This window comes from Eretmochelys imbricata, chromosome 12 (genome assembly GCF_965152235.1).
Source record: "Eretmochelys imbricata isolate rEreImb1 chromosome 12, rEreImb1.hap1, whole genome shotgun sequence".
Classification (NCBI taxonomy): Eukaryota; Metazoa; Chordata; order Testudines; family Cheloniidae; genus Eretmochelys; species Eretmochelys imbricata.
The window spans coordinates 32,820,935-32,843,127 of NC_135583.1; the positions used below are offsets into that span (position 1 = coordinate 32,820,935).

The window sequence follows — 22,193 nt, forward strand, 5'->3', positions numbered from 1 at the left end:
CAAGCGTCCTGTTAAGGTGACTGTGCCATTCAAGACTAACACCACCACTCTTGAAACCTTCCAGTCTGCATTTTCTTGACAGGTCAGTAAAGGAGCTCTCCGCAGGGTATGTGCTTTGCATCTTTTGTCTATCTTGTCCGTTCTTGACAGAATCATGAATGGACAAGATAAAGGGGCCCTCCCACCATCTGGTCAGATCTGGTTCTTTTTTATTATTATTATTATTTATTATTTATTTTATGTGGCTCTTTCATTGCCACTGGTCTGGGAGTGCCAATCTCTGGAACTTAGGTCTTGTGGCCTGATTTTTACTTTCACACTCACATCAGGCCTGACACACTCATTGCCCCAACACATCATAATATATACCTGGTGATACGCTGGTCCCAAAAAATCTTTGTGTGCTGTATGTACGGGTTGTACAAAGAGTTATAAATGTGTGCTGCAAGTATGTTCTTAAAATGTGTTTGGGAGGCAAAGCATAAAATCCATCCAGCTCTAGACAAAGGAATGTGTATTTACATGTCTGACCAGGTTGGTTACAGGCAGAGTAAAGCAGAAATACATTTACAGGTAAGGTTAGCTTGATAGTTTTGTTTACAAGTGTGGGAGAAGACAGTTTAATAATCAGGCTGGGGGACAGAAACTGCACCCCAGGAAGCCCTTTCTGGGGCTTCAGGCGGAGACCATGGACTTTGAGTAATTTAAGGGGAGCAAAATGGCTAGTTTACTGATCCATCACTGAGAGGAGAGAGGGCATAGCACTTTTAAAGCTGGATCCCTCATCTGGAGGGCTAGAGATGATGGCTTTCTTTATACCCTTCAACTGATTTGCTAAAACCTGGTTTGAAACAGTTTATCGTTATTTTCCTTTCCCCTAAGGCTTTCCTTTCTTATCTCCTCCCCCATCCTTTGTGAACCAGCAGGCAGTGGAGAGGTTTGTTTGTTTCTTGTAAGACAGGTTTTCTTTGTCTTGTTACTGCTGCCCTTTATTTTATTAGTTACTTTTTGAACCATACATCCCTCCCACACTACATTGTAGTCTTAACTTCTTATTCTCATGGTCTTCCTTTATTAGCGAATTAGGGCCTTTTCTTTCTTACTAGCATATATATTGTTTTCTTAACCAAACTTAAGCAAACTTCATTTTTTAAAATGTCATAATAATCCTTACACTGGGGTTCACTGATTGTTTCCTGCAAGATAAGGTTTAGATTGGCTGAGTCTTAGAGTTTGCTGGCAAGACAGGCAGGGTGATGTATTTGGGGGCAGATACATAGCTTAGCAGAAGCAATGCTCTCACTCTTGCTCTGGCAGAAGGGTAACACAATAGCTCACATTTTTCGGGGTCCTGAGCATGACGTCATAGTCTTCAAGAAGCTGGCTTGTGTTCTGGTGGCCTCTTGAAAGCCAGCCACTAGAAAGTCTTAAAATTATAAGTAGAAAAGGTCTCTGGCATGGTGCAAGCAAGCCCAAATGGATCCTTTTCTTGCCTCATGAAAAAAATCTTTCTTCATCTGTCTGAATCTACCTTAAAGTTTAATTCCAGCCAGGTTCATTTGGCAGTTCTTTTGGCCAGCCATAAATTAATCAAAGATAGGTCAATGTCTCTGAAGCCCCTTGTCAGTTCCATGCGCTACTTGACACTTCTAGAAGTTCCTAGGATATTAATGTGATTCGGACACAACTCATTAAAGCTCATTTTGAGCTACTTAGTACCTATGAACTCAAGTTTCCTAAAAGGAAGGTCATTTTTCTGGTGTCAGCGATCTCAGTTTGTGGACTGAGTGATCTTCAGGCTATGACTGTTTCACCTTATATCTAATTTTAGGAGCAAAAGGTAGCACTATGAACTCATCTAATGTCTGACCTACACTGAAAAGTTGCATTGGAATAGCTACATTTCTCAGGGGTGTGGAAAAATCGACGCCCTTGAGAAACATAGTTAAGCCAAACCTAACCCCCTGTGTGGACATGGTAGGTCAATGGAAGAATTCTTCTGTCTACGTAGGTACTGCCTCTCAGGGAGGTGGATTACCTACAGCAGTGTGGGAGAACCCTTCCTGTCGCTGTAGTAAGTATTTACTACAGCCGCTTGTAACATTTTAAGTGTAGACACAGCCTGAGATTAGGGATGCTGGAACGGGGGGTGAGTGACAGGGGTGAGCGGGGGGCAGGGTCTTGGGGGGGAAGAGGTGGAGCTGGGTCTTGGTCTCGGGGGAAGAGGTGGCGCAGGAGCCTATCTTATTGAGTCTATTGTACTGCCACCATTCCCACCCCCCACACACACACATCCACATGCCCATCCTTGTGAGCCCTTCTCACTCTCTTGTAAGGTTAAAAGATCTTTGGGGTTCTATATGGAGAAGAGTAAAAGAACTTAAAATGTTTTATTTAACACTCATTCCCTGAGCAGCGTTGTCACTGAGAAACAGCTTTAAAATAGTGTTTGTTTGCTTCTCACTTTGCTATGAGCTGGTTGGCCTGAAGTTGTTTTTGAGTTGGCATTTTTCTTATTTTTTTGCGGCACTGATTTTTTCACTCATCTCATTTCTGTGATTGGGTTATTTACTTTGGAGGAATAAATTGGAAGATTTCAAGAGCTGCGGTGAAATCCTAAGTACACCTGCCATGTGAAGTATTACACGATCTCTGATGACCTCAAGTAGTCACGGTCTCTTTATATCTGTAACACAATGGCTCACTGGTGGTTCACTACTCTGTGTCAACAACGCTTGTCAGGCCTGACATACTTCACTACACCTAACACACTGTTGTCAAGATATGTACCCAGAAGGTTACGAGTAGTATATCATTGGAAAACTAACTCACTGATCATTAATATTCTTGCATAATGAATGTATGGGGAATGTAGAGAATTGTTTGTTCTTACAATGTCTTTGACAAGCAATGCATAAGACCAGTCTGTCCTAGACAATGAAATGTGTATTTGCTTGGCTGACCAGCCTGGTCATCAGGCAGAGTAAGTGAAGGTGTATTTACATAAAAGGTAAAGAAAGCCATCAACCTAGTGAGTGGGAGAAATAGCCACTTGTGGGGGTCTGAACCTCAAAAGATAATTAAGTGAATCAATTGATTGTATGCAATATTACTGGGTTATAAAAGTGTATCAAGTAAGGTCTTTTATGAAAGCTAATGATGCAGTGGCAATTAATATCATTGTAACATGTATGTACTAACACTATATGAGCAATTAATACTCATTGATATTACGCTTTAAAGTCTGTGACCAAAGAAAGGGAGAAACTGGTTTTCTTCCAGACAGGTGGGAAGGCAGCTATCTACTGGTCTCCAATGAAATTAAGCCAGGTGTGACCAAAAACAATAGCAGTCCTATTTACATATGAATCAGCAGGGGGATGGGAAGTCCCCAAGAAGGGAAGAACAGCATGGGGTCATCCTAAGTCTGGGGACAAAACAGTGAGTTTTGGAAGATATAAGATCAAGACAACTCCATTTTGGCATCCATCACTGGACAGACATTCAAGAGGCCAGATCTCTTGCAAGCTGAAAAAATGGTTTCTTCAACCAACGCAGGTTAAATTTCTGGGAACTGAATATAGGTAAGAAACCAGTTTACGCAAAGATCTTTCACCTTGGAAGACAAGGAAAACCAGCACCTTGTACTTCTGTGTAAGATCCTTACTGAGAGAAAGTCAGCCACGGCTGGAAAGAAGAAAGACTGATAAGAAACATACCTCAAACCAATTCTATAGCTTTGTTCAGTCTTAGCCATTAGAAAGTGTATTTTACTTGTATTTGCTTGTAACCACTTTGTCTCTATCCCTTGTACTTGAACTCCCTTAAAACCTCTTTGTTTTGTTTTACTTTTAATTTACACCAGCCCCGTCCTTGTTTGAACTGAAGTGATTATTAATTCCAGCTAAAATAATAAACAGTGCTTTTGTCTCTGTAAAGGAGCAACTCCTCTGAATGTTCCAGGAGAGGTTTGAACATTTCAGGGCAATTTGGGGAAATTCAGGATGGGGATATTTTGTGGTCACATAGCTGGTAGTAACCAGTGTGACTATGATGTAACAAGCAGACTACTGGCTTCAGAGCTGCTGGACCAGGGCTGCTCAACATAGTGTATGCTGGCTGGGAGCATCCAGACAGGGAGCTACAGCTTCTGAGTGTTTTTTAAGATACTCGGAGTTACAGGACAAGCAATGACATAACCTTTCATTGGTCTGAATTGCACCACAGAATGTGACAATATCATATTGCATAAACAGCATCTCCAAACTCAGAATGATTGCTGGGACATTGCTACAAAGAGAAAAATGCCACCTACAGAATCACCCCATCCTCTTGTATCGAGGTTTTCCTTGTGCAAGTAGTTAACAGATCTAAGCCTTTAGTTTAGTTTATCAAATCTGAGGCTCCTGAAGGTGATATGAATGCATAGGGTTAGTTTACTGAACATTATTAATCTTACAAATAAAATGTGTATAATTTAGTGGTTGTGAAATTAAAGTAATTAACATAAGCAAAAGCATGACAGCAATCATTTTAATTTCTTATAGAATTACAGACAACAAATGAACATTCCCATGATGGGGGGATAAGAATTAGTAAAAATAAATAGAACAGAGTATATATAAGCTTTATGGAACTAAAATGCATGTTAATCACTGCATTGGCTCTATAATCTTTACTCCAAAATTTAAGTTCACAGATCAAAATACATAAGGACCTACGAACAGCCATACTGGATCAGATCAAAGGTCCATCTACCCCAGTATCCTGTCTTCTCACAGGGGCCAATGCCAGGTGCCCCAGAGGGAATTAACAGAACAGGTAATCCAAGTGATCCAAGGCCTGTCCCCCATTCCCAGCTTCAGGCAAAAAGAAAAAGCATGCAGGGTTCATACTGTTTCCTTGAGACATTAATTGCACTGGAGGGAGGGAAGCCAGTGCAGGAAGGCAGCATGAGGGACAAGAAAGGGAGACAATGTCAATATACTGGCGTATATGGTAATGGCATTCAAATGTAATGGTTGCTGTTATCGTTTTACTTTCACATGAGTACTGCCCAAAATGATCCTCCTATTCTGACTACAGAGCTACTTCAGTTCATTATGAAGCAAATTCAATGTCACATTTAACACTGTTGGACAGTCCTTTTTTTGTTCCCTAATTATGACTCACCCAGCATAAAAAAAGATTAGACAAATTGGATGTAACCCTAGGAGGTCATTTAAAAATGACTCCCCTGTGAGGTGCTGACAGTTTTAGTTTAAGCCAATAGGAAAACCATGCCCTGTCTTCTGCTGGCATGTTTTTGTTTTTAGATTCTAAATCCTTGTCACACTGATACCTCTCATTATTAATGTCATCACCCACAGCGTCCTCTGTCTAGACTTCCTAGAAATAGAGCTGTGCTGGAGTTACTGATGAAAACAACCCAGCTTAGAAATGAAACTGAAGAGTGATGTGTCAGGGGTTTTTTGCATTGGGTGTTTATTCTGTTGCCTGGTTGCTACTTTTAATAATGTTTGTTTACTAATTAAAATCGGTACTGCGAAGAGTCTGGATTGGAAACATCTTTGTGAGTAGTCTGTTAGCTCCTTGAACCTCTTGTGAGAAAGAGTTGCTAGCTGGTCGTCATTAAAGTATAATTCGTTTGAATACCGTTTACTAATCTAATTAACTTCATAAAGGATCAAACTGTTCATATTTTGTAATCAATCTCCTTGTTTAGACTGGGACTTAGCTTTTATTACAAACGCAAATGTCTAGCTGGACTGTAGCAGGTGTATGTTATTCAACAGAGGAATTGTAAACGCATTATAGCAGATTAGCAGGGTTTCCTCCTTTAAAATGTACACTGCGAGATCCAATTCGCAAGCCAGCTGTTTTTTATCAATTCGTTTTGCCTGTCAGAGCTGCGCTTTGTATCGTTCTTGGCGCTGCTATTTCTGTAACAGATCGGATAGGAAGAGTGGTACAGCAGTGCACTGTAATGCTGCCACTGGGGAAACCCTACCACCTCTTTTATTTTTTGGATCAGATCCTTGAGGAAAGACCCAGAATAGGAAAAGGGTGGATGGAAGAACCTTGCAACCCAGGGAAGAGGGGGGATAGCCGGAGAAGAGGGGGTGGATGATAGAGGGGAAGAGGACAAGGGAGAAGGTGGAGTAGGAGGAGACGGTGGGAGGGAAGGGATGACGGGACAGAGAGCAGAGTAGCGATGGGGAGAAAGGATGACACGGGGACGGAGATGCGTATTTTGCTGCATGACTCCAGTGCGTCAGCAGCGGCTAGGGAGCCGGAGCGCGTCACAGAGAGTCTCTCCCCAATCTTAACGGATACCGCAGTGCTACCGGTATAACGCAGGCATATGCCGCTGTCTGGGAACAGATCCCGGCAGCAGCATACGCTAGGCTCCGGTAAAGGAGAAGCAGCAGGTTCGGCTAGAGCTCCGAGATAATCGGGCCTCGTCATTTCCTAGACCCCGACCAGACCCAGCAGCTGGAGCGAGGAGAGCACCAGCCTCCCCAAGAAGCATCATACAGGAGACTCTGACATCGTCCCAGCAGCAGCCGGACTCGCGGGCCAGCACCATGCACTAAGCTCGAACAGTTGGCATCGTGCACTAGGCTGCACGACACAACCAGCAGAGCGGCAAGGCGCCTGAGCTTCGCGGAAGAGCCAGCAGCAGCAGCCGCCGCCGGAACGGAGAGCTCTGGCCATGCACTAGACTCCGGCTCAGCCCTAGCAGCAGCCGCCCCGCTCATCCTAGTCGCCCTCTCGCCCCCCATGGAGAAGGCGACCTCGCTGCACACTTCAGTGCCCACGCCTCCCCCTCGGCTCTACCTGCCTCGGAACTTCAGCTGCAGCGCCTGCCTCTATGGCAGCCTGGCCGAGCACTGCAAGGGGGACTGCAGCCCGGAGCGCGAAGGGGAGCCGTCCCCCACGCCGGTGGTCCGAGAAGCGGCAGCCGCCGGGGAGAAGCCCCAGCCTTCTCGCGGCCGGGAGCCCTCGGTGCCTCCTGTGCCCCCCAGCCCCACGCTGCGCCGGCGAGCCAAGTCGCTGCCCACCCCCGGCGAGCGCGGCCTGCGGCCGGCCCTGCAGCAGAGCCCGTCCCGCAGGAAGACGGTGCGCTTCGCCGACTCGCTGGGCCTGGAGCTCATCTCCGTGCGCCACTTCTGCGAAGCCGACCTGCCCCAGGTGCCGCTGCCCCTGCCGGCCCGCGCCGCCGACCTATTCAAGACCCGGAAGCCGCCGGCGCTGGGCGAGCTGGAGCCGGTGCTGTTCGGCCCGTCGCCGCTGCTGGAGCCTCTCTTCCCGCCGCAGCCCGGCGCCAGCCCCGGCTTCGCGGAGCGGGTGCGGCGGCACAAGGTGAAGCTGGAGTGGGTGCGGGCCGAGCCCGCCGGCCTGCGCGGCGCCGTGCGCGTCCTCAACCTGGCCTACGAGAAGGCCGTGTCCGTGCGCTACACGCTCAACCGCTGGGTCAGCTGCGCCGAGGTGGCGGCCGCCTACCTGTCGCCGGGCCCCGCCGACGGCCTGACCGACCGCTTCTCCTTCCACCTGCCGGCGGCGGCCGCGGGGGGCACGCTGGAGTTCGCCGTGCGCTACCGGGTGGCCGGCACCGAGTACTGGGACAACAACGAGGGGCTCAACTACCAGCTGCGGGGCCGCCCGCGCGCCGCTCGGGCCGCCCCCTCCCCGGCCCAGGAGCCCGAGGGCGGCGCCTGGATCCACTTCATCTGAGCGGCCTGCGGCGGGACCGTTGTGCGTCGCCTGCTCTCTCCCGGGGAGACCCGTGCTCCCTCGCCCCCTTCCCTCCTGGGCCCAGGCCACCCTCGCCGCCTCAGCACCTCTCCCCGACTCGGCCGCCTCGCCGGTTCAGCGGCTGCCGGGCGCGTTGCACGCGGCTGGGGGCGGAATTTCCCGCCATGAACCTGACAGGGACCCTGGGAGCATCGAGCGGGTATCGTGACAGAGCCCAGGGGGCTCCTGTTCGCCAGGGCGCTGCCACCGGCGGACTTCGGGACCTCCCGCCCGCCAGGAATTCTGTGGCCAGGACTGGGGAATAGGAGCAAGCAAGTACGGTGTGGCAGGTCCATCCAAATCTCTCTTTTTTTATTCCGCTAAAAATTGTACTCGGCATACTGGAAATATTACTAAGGAGCTTTTCTACCAGATCTCGGGGAATCTGAGATTTTATCTACAGTTATCCTCTTCTGCCTTGTCATTTATCCGCTCCACTGTAATCTTGCCACTTTTCTCACAGATACAGTTTGCCCTGCAGTTAGTCACAGTCTTAGTTTTAAAAATGCTTGTTTATATTTCACTAGAAGATATTTTTTTGAATTTTGTTTACAAATAAATATAAATCATTTATATTTTCTATTTAACTAACTTTATTTAGGGGAAAACATTTCAAACTTCTTTGCAAAGGCAAAAAAGCATAAGAAGTAAAGTGTGCAAGTCCTTTACTGTAATTTGTGAGTTCCACCATATCTTCCACCTCAAGCTTGCTACATTTTTTGTTGTTATAGTAGAAGTTGTTGTAAAGTATGGATTGGACAACTGCGGAATAATCTGTAGCAAACTCTGTATTTATATGGCCTCTAGCTCTAGTCATCACTGGGAACCTGGAGTGCAAGCAAGCCAGCCAGCTCCAGTGATTTGGTGACCAAGTCCCGCTCCCATTAAAACCAATATGACTTGGATCAGGCCCTAGAAGCATAGAGGATGAATATGATAATGAGCCTGATCCTGCAACCCTAGCTCACTGGAATAGTCCTACTGAAGTAAGCCCCCAATCCAACAAATGCATAAACAGTTTGGACCCCTGCTCAGTGCCCCATTGATGTCAGTGTAGTTTTATGTGGGCTCAGGAATCCACTCAAGTGTGTTACTTTGCCAGATTGGGACCTTACTTCAGTGAGCAAAGACTACAGTATTGGGCCCAAACCAATGCTGAGTGGTGGAGCCCAGAAGATACTTTGCATGGGTTTATTTCTCATGCTACAAAAATAATTCAATTTAGAATAAAGTTTTTCATTTTAGAACTTCGTTTTGTCTATTTTAAAATGTTTAGACTAGTGCCGAGGAAGCAGAATACTGTTAAGTGTCAATTCCAGTGTGTCCACACAGTCCATTGCACTGTGATTTGTGCATTAAAACACAGTCAGTTAAGGAATAGATTTGCAAATACACAAATTGGATGTGCTTGCAAGTGTAAGTCCAAATGCAGTCTTGCAAGTCCATGTTTGCTTATAGAGTATGCATCCTCATATCAGACACATGAAAACTGGTACATGTGAAAATCTAGGCTACAAACCTCCATCCTTGGTGTTACCAGTTTACTCTTAAATAGTTTTTAATTGTGTGTACGTTTTGACAAATGTTGGACTATGTAACTGGTTTTCAAAAACTTGTGTTCAGTTGATATTTGTTTTTAAAACTACCTAATATATTTTCTGTAAATATTTATGTAAAAATCTGATGTGGCTCAGTGGGACTGTTCACATTAGTAAAGTTATTTGCAGGATTGAGTTGTTAAATCCCACTGAAGCAAATGGGGATTTGCCTGAGTAAAAACTGAGAATTGAGCCCATTCTCAGTACACATTACAATATCCCTAATTATATTTTGCATCCCATCCCTATCCTTTTTAATGCTTTTCAGTTTGAACTGAATCGTTTATGTTGACGTACCAGTGCAGGAGTTCTGCCTTTTTGAAAAAAAGTTGCCCAAAATATTAGAAATAACTCCACTAACCCACTGATTTCATAAAGGCCCTACATCTCTTTCATTATGACAAGACATGTTTTCTTTTAAATCTAGACAGAGCAAAATAAATATTAACAAAATGATTATGTGAAATTAGTAGTAGGCATCCTTCAATCTCGAGAGACCATGGGTATGCATCCCTGAGAGGTAAAATATTTACTCAATTGGTTTTATGGCAGCCGTGGCTGAAGGAGACCTGAGAGAGAGAGAGAGAGAATCTCTGCCGCATCTGTCACATTTAAAGGTGGTGTTTCAACCCTTTGGCTCTACCTTGTGAGAGCTCTTTTCTCCTCTACTAAGCTGGACCTCTTTCTCTTGTAACTCTAGAGGCCTTTATTGAGCTCTTGTTTCCAAAGGCTGTGATCCTGAGTGTGATCTTTCCATTTGTCCACATCCATGTCCATTTCTTTGAGGTCTCGCTTGCACACATCCTTGAAACACAATTTGGCCATCCTTTGGTTCTTTTTCCAGATGCCAATTCACCGTAGAGCAGTGGTGGGTAACCTGTGGCCCGTGGGCTGCACGCAGCCTGTCATGATAATCCACTGGTGGACTGTGAGACAGTACACTGATCGTCTGCAGGCATGGCCGCCTGCAGCTCCCAGTGGCTGCGGTTCGCCGTTCCTGGCCAATGGGAGCTGCGGGAAGCAGTGTAGGTTGCCCACCACTGCCATAGAGGATGTGAAATTACTTTAAAACATATGTTTCAATCAGCATTTAGTGTCTTATTAACTGTGAACAAGGTCAGTATATTTTTTCATTTTACAATAAATTTTATTGAGAAGTTTAGCTGAATATGAATTGTACTGGGGCCAAATTAAGGCCCTGATTCTGCAAACACTTATGCTTGTGTGTGTGTGTGTCGGAATGGGGCCCACCACACATATTACTCATGTGAGTGGTATGACTGACTTTAGAGGAGACTATTCATGTGAATGTGGGCTTTGGGATCAGGCCCTAAGTGTTTTGGATCCTTTATGTATTGCATTAGGATGGAGTTTTATGGGCATTTGAATATGTTCTTTAGTTACACTTTCACATCAGTAATAATAGTCAAATCTCCAAAGCAGCTTAATCTAGCATGATGCTGAGCTCCCTCAACTTCTGTTGAATTTAGTGGGAGTTAAGAGCCCTCAGCATCTTTCAGATTGTGCTCCACATCTTGCAGGATGATTCCCAAGGTTTCTAGTTTTTGGTTTGATTCAGATAAGGGTCCAAATGTTTGTTTGATTTCTTCAGACTCAAGAGAGTTATGCTGTAAGCACTGTGCTCGAAATGTCATGAGAAGAGGATTGCTCACCTGATTTCAGTTACATCTGCTTCTAGTCCCATGAGGAATAATAGCAAATACAGAATTTCTCATGGTGGTGGTGGTGTTGTTGTTTATTCCAAACCAGTTTTCCAGTACCTTTAATTTTAATAAATACCTAGACATATTATCAAAGTCCTATTGTGTATTTCACAATTTGGAATATTTAGGCCCTGATCCTACAAACATTTATGCATGTGCTTAACTCTATGCACTGTGTGCAAAGCTAAGCGTGCATATGCTTGTAGAATCAAGGCCTTATATTGTTCATGATTAAATTATATAAGGAGGTATATTTTGATAAGGAAATGCTAAATATTTTTCAGTTAACCAGTTTTCTAAGAGCCTTAGTATGAGAGGGAGAGAGAGAGAGTATTATCCATTTAGGAGCACTTTTTGAAAATTGAAGAAACACTTGGCAAATATCTCTTTATGCATATGTTATGGCTTTCTGACATATTTTTGCTTATACTTTTTGTAACAGATGCAGTTATACAAATGTTATTCAGATTATGAAACAAATTAAAGCACTGCTATTTGGAAAAAAATTACTAGTATCTACCCATATAAAACATAACATATGCTATTATTTGTTTATGGAGATTGAAAAGATTTACTGTAATACAGTTTTTAAATGGCTTTGAAAATATGAAAACTATGACAACCATTTTCAGCTCTGAAGGACTTTAATTATAGTGATTTGAAACAATTGTCTTAAAGGGATTGCATCTGAGTGCTGTTTGATTACTTCAGTGTCTGTAGATGTTTAATTGTTAAAAATATCTATTCTCATAAACGGTATCTTAATTTTTTTTAAATTCAGAAAGCCTATAAAGGATGCACATATACCAAATATTTATGAGCAAGTTATAGTTTTACCTTGTTTAATAATCAGCACACAGTAGTTCTGACTTGAACTGCTGTCCTAATGTAGGTGAAATTGCTGTTGCTTTCAAGTGGAGTTTTGCTTGCAGAATTGGGGTATAAATGTGTAAACTGTGTAATACTGCTGAGATACTTACGTTATTGATTTTGTTCTGTTATTTTTCATATCAAAATCTGGAAGGTGAACTTCTTAAATAGTCAGTCAGGAAAACTAAGTGTATGTTATTCAGCAGAGGTATTGTAAACGCACTATAGCAGATTAGCAGGGTTTCCTCCTTTAAAATGTACACTGCGAGAGCCAACTCGCAAGCCAGCTGTTTCTTATCAATTCATTTTGCATTTCAAAGCAGGGCAAAGCTAGAAGTGTTTTTGCAAAACCAGTCCCTAGATCCTGCAAACACTTATGCACATGCTTAACTCTACACCTCCGTAACTTTGTTGACTTCAACAGATGGCAGATTGACTTCAGTAGGTATATGCATGTGCTTAAAGTTAAATATGTGTGTGTTTACATGATTGGATCCAAATTTGTAAGGATAGGCAGTAATTTTCTAAAAGCTTATATTAAAATCTAGTTATTAACAATCACCTACATTTTGTGTATCTTTCCAAATTTTGGGAAGCTGATATTGGGCCCATTTCTGCTTTGACTGAAGAGTTTTACTATTGATTTCAGTGGTAGCAGGAGCACGCTCACAATGCATTGTTGGGTATTTAAATCATCTCAGTGATATGCTAAAGTTACACTATTTTAATCATGTATTGAATTAGTTTAATTTTTATTAAAATAATTTATTTTTAAGGAGGATTTATTTAGACTTCCTTTAACCTTTTATTGTTGCACTGATAGTGAGTATTTTTCCCAGCTGCAACATTTATGTATGCTTACCATATGTTTATATGCTCAGTCTAATACCATATTTGGGTTGCTACATAGCACTGTGATACATAGGAGAGGTAAAAATGAAAAAATCTAGCTATGGAATGGCAGTCGATTGTAATATTTGTAAATAAGACAGCTCTGAAAAAAATTAGGCCTGAATTTGCTCCATTTGAAGTCAGTGACAAAACTTCCATTGACTTTAATGGGAGTAGGATCGGGCCCACTTTTTAAAACCAAATGTGTACAGTCTCACAGAATAAAGAGAATACTATATTGCCAAGGTAAAGTATTAAAATTATTTTTTAGGAATACATGAATGTTTTGCAAGATGATATTTTCTAGAAAAGTTGTCAGCTATGAGTTGTGTCAATCTATCACAGCATCCTTTCCAACTGATATTCAAATGACCTTGCCAAGGCAATAACATTTAATGACATATTTTACTTTTAAGTAAAATTATTCATTATTTTTGTTTGTCATAGTTGTAAAAATGTATCTGTTGTTTACAGTGCAAGAACTGTAGCTTTATGAAATGTGCCATGTTATGTATTGTGCAATATAATGGTATTATAAGTCAAACTGTACTGTATGTATGATGCACATCGATGTCTGCTGCTTCACATTTAACTCTGTAAATTTGTTACATGTGATTCTAATGCCTTTTATGCCTATATTTTCCAGCTCTTTCAGTCATTATTAGAAATCCTTAACAGAATGCCAGGAAATGTGACACTCAGGTAACTATAAACTAAACCTCAATTAGCTAATCATAGTAATGCCCATTAGTATTTAAAATCAATGACTGAAACATTGGCACAGTCAATTTCAATGTAATTATTTAAGATAAGCTAATTTTTACCTGCATCTAGTCACAAGGGTCAGATCATAAAAATATTTTTTTGAGTATGGATATCTGTGCCACAACATGTTGTTAAACAAAAGGATAAACACACAATTGATTTTGTGTATGGGGAAAATGAATCACTAGAATGAACAGATGTTTGTTCATGCATAACCTTGGTCTTTTTATCAAATACTTGAAGCATGTTTTGGTAGAGCCTACAGGCAAAAATCTGTTAAATCTATATAATTCTAAATGTAAATTAATTTATAGTAACATTCATAATTTGTTTTATAACATATGTTCAAACATAAAATGAGTTTTTAGGTGCCTTTCAGGAATGACTAATAAGAAATTTAATGTGTTCCTTAATTAGGTTTCTTATTTTTTGAACAATCTATTCATGGCTTTCCCATTAAAATGCATTTTATAACAAAAACCTAAGAATTCTTACTAATCTGGTGACATTTTTTCTACTGTGCGAGCATTCCAGCAGTCTGCAGCAGCCAGAAGGATTAAGTACTATTTTCCTATATTGTAATGAAAGGTGTTCTGGTGAGAAATGTGTCTTCCTGGTAACCCTATAACCCATGTCATTGTCTAAAAAGTAAAGTAATACTGTGACCATAATCTATATTTATTTATTCAACATGTGCACCTTTTTATAAAGATATAATTCTAAGTGTATATTCTCAGTGGAATCAGAAATTCTAGTTTTTTACAAGGCTGATGTGTGTAGTGTTTACCCCTCCTTTAAATGTGTGTTTCAGTTGCTTGTATGGTGCGTAATACACATCATGATATCTGTGGATGGATTTCATTTCTTTGCACAGTCTCTACCACAAGATTCAAGTGCTCAATATAAGAAACATGCTGTCTCTGAATAAAATTTCTTCTAGCTTTAAATTAATGCGCATGGCTTTTTAGCAGAATATTAATGAGTTTGTATACTGTCAGCAACTCATTTGTGCAACCTCTGATATATGAAAGGATCACCAGTTAACATACTAATTACATTATTGAAATGAAAACTTGTTAGGCCTGAAGTTATTCTAAGGCTTTACACACATTTTCACAATAAAGTTAGGGAGTGGAAATAGTTAAATTTGCTGTAAAACTCAACAACACACAATGTGTATTGTCTTATACTTAACAATAGCATGCAGAATAAAAAATGTTATTGAAATAATACATACACTAGCAATTCCAAAGAACATAGTCAAGGAAATCATCATTAAATGTGAATTGTACTACTTAAAATATATGGGCTTTGTTCTAGTAAAGTGCAGGCAAAAAGCCTCCATATCCAGTGTAAGCATATTTATACCAGGGATTTTTTTCTATGCAATATTGTGGTACACCTATTTTTTTAGAGATTAACTTGAAATGTTAGTTAATGTTCCTGCATTGGTCTACTGTATCTGTAGTACCATATGAAAGGGCTTAGTAAGAAAAACATATGTCTTAAATAATGTTTGCATTGTGGGCCTTATTCTGCTCCTGCTGCAATCAGTGGTAGAACTTTAGGCGACTTCAGTAGGGCAGGATCAGGCCCTTTTATAGTTGATACTAAAAAAATAGCATTTCAGAAGGTTTGGTATATAAAATCCCTTCTGCAATGCTGTTCAAATAAGCTGCTTGGTTTGAGCCCCCAAAATATGGTATTATTATTATTTACTAATATGGTCATATTTCTTATTTTATACCTTAAAAATACACTAAGTAGTGTTAAGGCTTTGATCCACCAAGTTCTTAAACTTGTGCTTCAAGTTAAACACAAGTAGTACAACTGAGGTTGATGGACTACTCACATACTGAAAGTTTAAGCATGTGCTTAAGTGCTTTGCTGGTGTGGATCCTAACAAATTGTGGCATTGATCCTTCAGTCAGATCCATGTGAGCAGTGGTGAAATCCATTTATTTAAGTAGATCCAGGACTTCACCCCTTGATAATCCAAGAAGCTCTACTTGAATGGAAAGGCCTTCCTGCATGGATCCAATTGCAGGACTAAGGCCTATATTATAAGGTGTCTTCCATTCTTAAAATGGTTTGAACCAAACAAACTTTGCTTTTACAGTGTTACATAAATTGTTTCTCTCTCTAATCACAAATGAAGACACTAGCTGTTCAAGACTGCCTTCTTTTAGCAACATATGCAATTTGTTGTAATAACTTTTGTTATATATTTTGATTCACTTTGACATTATTTAAAAAAAGTTCTCTTTTCTGAACATGGACTGGTAAATTGGCTTTGATATTAGTGTTTTCTGTAATGTTTGCACTTCAAAAGTTAATCTTGGTTTGCTGTTTCTAATTTTTTTTTAAATTATTTCCTGTCAGTAATATAAAACGTTGATTCTGGGGTTTAATGCCTTTTCTCTTTTTGAAGCCTGTGAATAAAAATGTTATTTATCTTGCCTTACAACAACATTACATATCTTGTCTACTTAAATCATACCTAGTCACTGATTGTGTCACTATGATGGAAAAAGTATATTTATAAACATGTAACTACTAGTTGTCATTAAAGATGTGTGGTACAAACTATGAGTGTGATAATTATAAACCTATTTGTTGAACTGATGAGCTAAGAAGTTCTATTAGTTGCAGGGTGTAAAAAAAGTGCCAATGTTTGTGCTCTTATACGTCCATACAACCTGTTTGAAGGCAATGGGCAATATATCTGCACATGTGAGGGCAGACTTATCCCTTTGGCCTAGATTTTCAAAAGTTCCCAGAACCTACTATTGGTGTCAGACGTCCAAAGGCACTTGTTATCCAGCAGCTTCCATTGAGGAAGGAGCTGTTGTGTGCTGAGCTCTTTTTTGAAAATCTGACCTTTTCTGTTACTGTAAGTAATGTTAAGTATCACCAGCTGCAAGGAGCTCTCATGCCAGGTTCTAAGCTTGTAAAAAATCGATGTAGCTACCCTCATACTCATGTATCACAGCACATCTTACAGACACATTCTATACAGCATTTTCTCACTCCATAGGTCAGATACTCACCTTCACTCAGTGAGCTATGGGTACAGATTGGGGGGGGGGGAAGGCAGCAAAAGGGCTCTGTGTGTCTTTTCAATCCTGGGGATTGGTTTTGCATGAGTACAGCCCCCAGCATAAGTTTGGAGCAGCCTTGTGGCTGCTTTCAGCTTCTCCAGCTGCCAAGGCATGTTCTAGCTCAGGGGTGGACAATAATTTTTGCAGGGGGACCCCTCCATGAATTTTGGTAAATCATCATGGGCCGCACATTTCTACTATATTAATGAAGGGGCTGCAGGGCCTGGGGGGGAGTTTGGGTGCAGGAGGGAGTTCTGGGCTAGTTCAGAGTGCTGGAGTACTGGAGAGGGTGAGGGATATGGGCTCTGAGAGGGAGTTTGGTGCAGGAGGGGGCTCGGGCTGGGGCAGGTGGTTGGGGTGCGGGAGTGGGTGCGAGGTGCAGACTCTGGCCAGGAGGCGCTTACCACAGGTCGCTCCCGGCCGGCGGTGCAGCAGGGCTCAGGCAGGCTGCCTTCAGGCCGTGGCCCCATGCCACTCCCAGAAGTGGCTGCTGCTGGCACGTCTCTTTGTGCCCCTTGGGGGGACGGGGGCAGCGGGTCTCCGTGTGCTGATTATGCCCTCAAGCACAGCCTCTACAGCTCCCATTGGCCGGGTTTTGGCCATTGGGAGCTGTGAGGATGGTGCTGGGGGTGGGGGCAGTGCACAGAGCTGCCTTCGCCCCACCCTCCCTGCCAGGGGCATGCAGAGACCTGCCAGCAACAGCCAGAGCTTCTGGGAGCGGTGTGAGGCCACGGCAGGCAGGCAGCTTGCCTGAGCGCCCCACTGCACCGCGGGACTCCTAGCAGCCTGGACTCGGAGATTGCATGAGGGCAGAGGAGGCTGGACAGAAATGTTAGTCATGGCGGGCTGGACAGAAATGTTAGATGTGCCAGTTCCGGCTCGTGGGCCATATTTTGCCCAACCCGTTCTAGGTGCTAGAAAGTGAAGGAACACTTTTGTTTTGAGGGTTGAAAGGGGTAAGGATTGAAGGTGTGAGCTTTGTTTGTTTTGACTTTAGAAATATCAGTAATATTTAGTATAATTTACCCTAACTGCTGGAGGACCACTTGGTGGAGGATATACTGAGCTTGTACACTTCAGCTGTGAAGAGGCAAGGGTGCTGAAGCTTTAACCAACACATCCTTTTCCTCCAAGTATTGATTAAGCACTTCCGTCTCAAGTGCTCAGCTCTCAATTTTGCCTCTTGTAATGTCATGATTTCACTAGTCTCACAGTCTTCTGTGGTAGCCAGGACCTGAATTTCTAATGTAAAATACAGATAAAAACCTTTCTTTGAGAAAAACCTTTCAGGCTTTTTTTGTACATGGGGGGAAAAAAAGATAAAAGGAGGGGGAATGGGATAAGTCTAATTTGTCTTTCTTTTTCTTTTGTAACTTTAAATGAATGGCAGCTGCTGGATGCAGAAGCAGCAGTAGTTTGGCCTTTTTTGTGTGTGATAACAAAAGTTCCATGGTTGATCTGTAGCATTGGGTATATCCTTTTACAAGAGTGTACACTTAATTGTCTTCACTTTTTAATTTTCTCTTCACTGTCATTTTGGAAAGGCAGAAAACAAACTATTGCCACTAATTTCATCTCTTCAAATGTGTGTGCATGTGTTTTGTGGTTAATCATTCATCTAATAACATAAGAACAGCCATACTGGGTCAGACCAATGGTCCATCTAGCCCAGGGGTGGGCAAACTTCTTGGGCTGAGGGCCACATCTGGGTGGGGAAATTGTATGCAGGGCTGGGACAGTGGGTTGGGGTGTGGGATGGCCAGATCCTGCAGGCCAGATCCAAAGCCCTGACAGCCCATAGTTTGCCCACCCCTGATCTAGCCCAATATTCTGTCTTCCAACAGTGGCCAATGCCAGATGCTTCAGAGAAAATAAACTGAACAGGGCAATTATCAAGTGATCCATCCTCTGTTGTCCAGTTCCAGCATTTGGCAGTCAGAGGCTTAGGGATACCCACAGCATGATTGCATCTTGGCTAATAATCATTGATAGACCTATCCTCCATGAACGAATCAAATTCTTTTTTGAAACCCATTATACTTTTGGTCTTCAGAACATCCCCTGGCAATGACTTCCAGAGATGTGTTGTGTGAAGTACTTTCTTTTGTTTGTTTTAAACCTGCTGCCTATTAATTTCATCAGGTGACCACAGATTCTTGTGTTATGTGAAGGGGTAAATAATGCTTTCTTATTCACTTTCTCCACACCGTTCATGATTTTATAGACCCCTATCATATCCCTCCGTAGTTATCTCTTTTCCAAGATCAATAGTCCCAGTCTTTTTAATCTCTCCTCTTATGGAAGCTGTTCCACACACCTAATAGTTTTTGTTCCTCTTCTCTGTACCTTTTCCATTTCTAATATATCTTTTTTGAGATGGGGAGACCAGAACTGCATGCAGTATTCAAGGTTTATGGATTTATAAAGTAGCATTATGATATGTTCTGTCGTATTATCTATCCCTTTCCTAATGTTCCTAACAGTGTTAACTTTTTTGACTGCTGTTGCACATTGAGCAAATATTTTCAGAGAACTATCCACAATGACTTCAAGATCTGTTTCTTGAATGGTAACAGTTAATTTAGACCCTCTCATTTTGCATGTATAGTTGGGATCATGTTTTCCAATGTGCATTGCTTTGCATTTATCAACACTGAATTTCATCTGCTATTTTGTTGCCCAGGCACCCAGTTTTATGAGATCTCTTTGTAACTCTTTGTAGTCTGCTTTGGACTTAACTATCTTGAATAATTTTGTATCATCTGCAGACTTTTCTACCTCACCGTTTATCCCTTTTTCCAGATTATTCATGAATATGTTGAGCAGCACTGGTCATAGTACAGATCCTTGGAGGACTCCCTCCATTCTGAAAACTAACCATTTATGCCTACCTTTTGTTTCCTATCTTTTAACCAGTTACTGATCCATGAGAGGACCTTCCCTCTTATCCCATGACTTCTTACTTTCCTGAAGACCCTTTGGTGAGGGACTTTGTCAAAGTCTTTCTGAAAGTCCCAGTACAGTATGTCCACTGCATCACTCTTTTCCAAATGTTTGTTGACCTCCCTCAAAGAATTCTAATAGATTGGTGTGGCACGATTTCCCTTTACAACAGCGATGTTGACTCTTCCCCAACAAACCATGTTCATCTATATGTCTGATCATTCTATTCTTTACTATAGTTTCAATCAGTTTTCCTGGTACTAAAGTTAGGCTTACTGGGCTGTAATTGCCAGGATCACCTCTGGATCCTTTTTAAAAAATTGGTATCACATATCCTCCTAGATTTTGTGTCTTTTGCTAGTTGCTCTTCCAATTCTTTTTTGGCCTGCCTAATTATATGCAAAAAGAAAAGGAGTACTTGTGGCACCTTAGAGACTAGCAAATTTATTTGAGCATAAGCTTTCGTCAGATGCTGTAGCTCACAAAAGCTTATGCTCAAATAAATTTGTTAGTCTCTAAGGTGCCACAAGTACTCCTTTTCTTTTTGCGGATACAGACTAACACGGCTGCTACTCTGAAACCTAATTCAATGTTTACACTAGACTTGCCAGAGTTTGTGCTCCTTTCTATTTTCCTCAGTAGGATTTGACTTCCAATTTTAAGGATGCCTTTTTGCCTCTAACTGCCTCTTTTACTCTGTTATTAAGTCATGTTGGCATTTTTTGTCCTTTATTTAATTTTTTGTCCAATTTTTTTAAATTGGGATATACATTTAATTTGAGCCTCTATTAAAAGTTTCCGTGCAACTTGAGGCATTTCAGTCTTGTGACTGTTCCTTTTAATTTCTCTTTAACTAGCTTCCTTGTTTTTGTGTAGTTCCCCTTTTGGAAGTTAAATGCTATTGTGCTGGGCTTCTTTGGTATTCCCCTCCCACCATAAGGATGGTAAATGTAATTACTTTCTGGTTGCTATTACGGAGCAGTTCAGCTATATTCACCTCTTGGATCAGATCCTGTGCTCCACTTAGGACTAAATCAAGAATTACCTTTCCCCTTGTGAGTTCCAGGACTAGCCACTCCAAGAAGCAGTCATTAATGCTGTCTAGAAAATTTATCTCTGCACCTCATCCTGAGGTGACATGTACCCAGACAATGTGGGGATAGTTGAAATCCCCCCATTATTTTTGAGTTTTCTATTTTTGTAGCCTCTCTAATCTCCCTAAGCATTTCACAGTCACCATTACCATCCTAGGGTATGTCTACACTACGAAATCAGATCGAATTTATAGAAGTTGTTTTTTTAGAAATCGGTTTTATATATTCGAGTGTGTGTGTCCCCACAGAAAATGCTCTAAGTGCATTAAGTGCATTAACTCGGCGGAGTGCTTCCACAGTACCGAGGCTAGCATCGACTTCCGGAGTGTTGCACTGTGGGTAGCTATCCCACAGTTCCCGCAGTCTCCGCTGCCCATTGGAATTCTGGGTTGAGATCCCAATGCCTGATGGGGCTAAAACATTGTCACGGGTGGTTCTGGGTACATATCATCAGGCCCCCGTTCCCTCCCTCCCTCCGTGAAAGCAAGGGCAGACAATCGTTTCGCGCCTTTTTTCCTGAGTTACCTGTGCAGACGCCATACCACGGCAAGCATGGAGCCCGCTCAGGTAACCGTCACAGTATGTCTCCTGGGTGCTGGCAGACACAGTACTGCATTGCTACACAGTAGCAGCAACCCATTGCCTTCTGGCAGCAGACGGTGCAATATGACTGGTAGCTGTCCTCGTCATGTCCGAGGTGCTCCTGGCCACGTCGGCCACGAGCGCCTGGGCAGACATGGGCGCAGGGACTAAATTTGGAGTGACTCGACCAGGTCATTCTCTTTAGTCCTGCAGTCAGTCCTATTGAACCATCTTATGGTGAGCAGGCAGACGATACGGATTGCTAGCAGTCCTATTGCATCATCTTCTACCAGGGAGCCATGAGATGTGGATGGCATGCAGTCCTTCTGCACCGTCTGCCAGCCAAAGATGTAAAAGATAGATGGAGTGGATCAAAACAAGAAATAGACCAGATTTGTTTTGTACTCATTTGCTTCCTCCCCCTCCCCCATCTAGGGGACTCATTCCTCTAGGTCACACTGCAGTCACTCACAGAGAAGGTGCAGCAAGGTAAATGTAGCCATGTATCAATCAGAGGCCAGACTAACCTCATTGTTCCAATAAGAACAATAACTTAGGTGCACCATTTCTTACTGGAACCCTCCGTGAAGTCCTGCCTGAAATATTCCTTGATGTAAAGCCATCCCCTTTGTTGATTTTAGCTCCCTGAAGCCAACCCTGTAAACCATGTCATCAGTCGCCCCTCCCTCCGTCAGAGCAACGGCAGACAATCGTTCCGTGCCTTTTTTCTGTGCAGACGCCATACCAAGGCAAGCATGGAGGCCCCTCAGCTCACTTTGGCATTAGGAGCACATTGAACACCACACGCATTATCCAGCAGTACATGCA

The 22,193-nt window shown here is 42.4% G+C and overlaps 1 protein-coding gene across 1 annotated transcript; it reads left to right on the forward strand.

Annotated features, from left to right (window-relative positions):
- The first annotated feature begins 6,588 nt into the window (after window positions 1-6,588).
- Window positions 6,589-16,234, forward strand: LOC144272788 (protein phosphatase 1 regulatory subunit 3E-like). The gene has a single exon (XM_077831101.1). The coding sequence runs from the start codon at window positions 6,784-6,786 to the stop codon at window positions 7,735-7,737; it is 954 nt and encodes a 317-aa protein (XP_077687227.1). The 5' UTR covers window positions 6,589-6,783; the 3' UTR covers window positions 7,738-16,234.
- The last annotated feature ends 5,959 nt before the right edge of the window (window positions 16,235-22,193 follow it).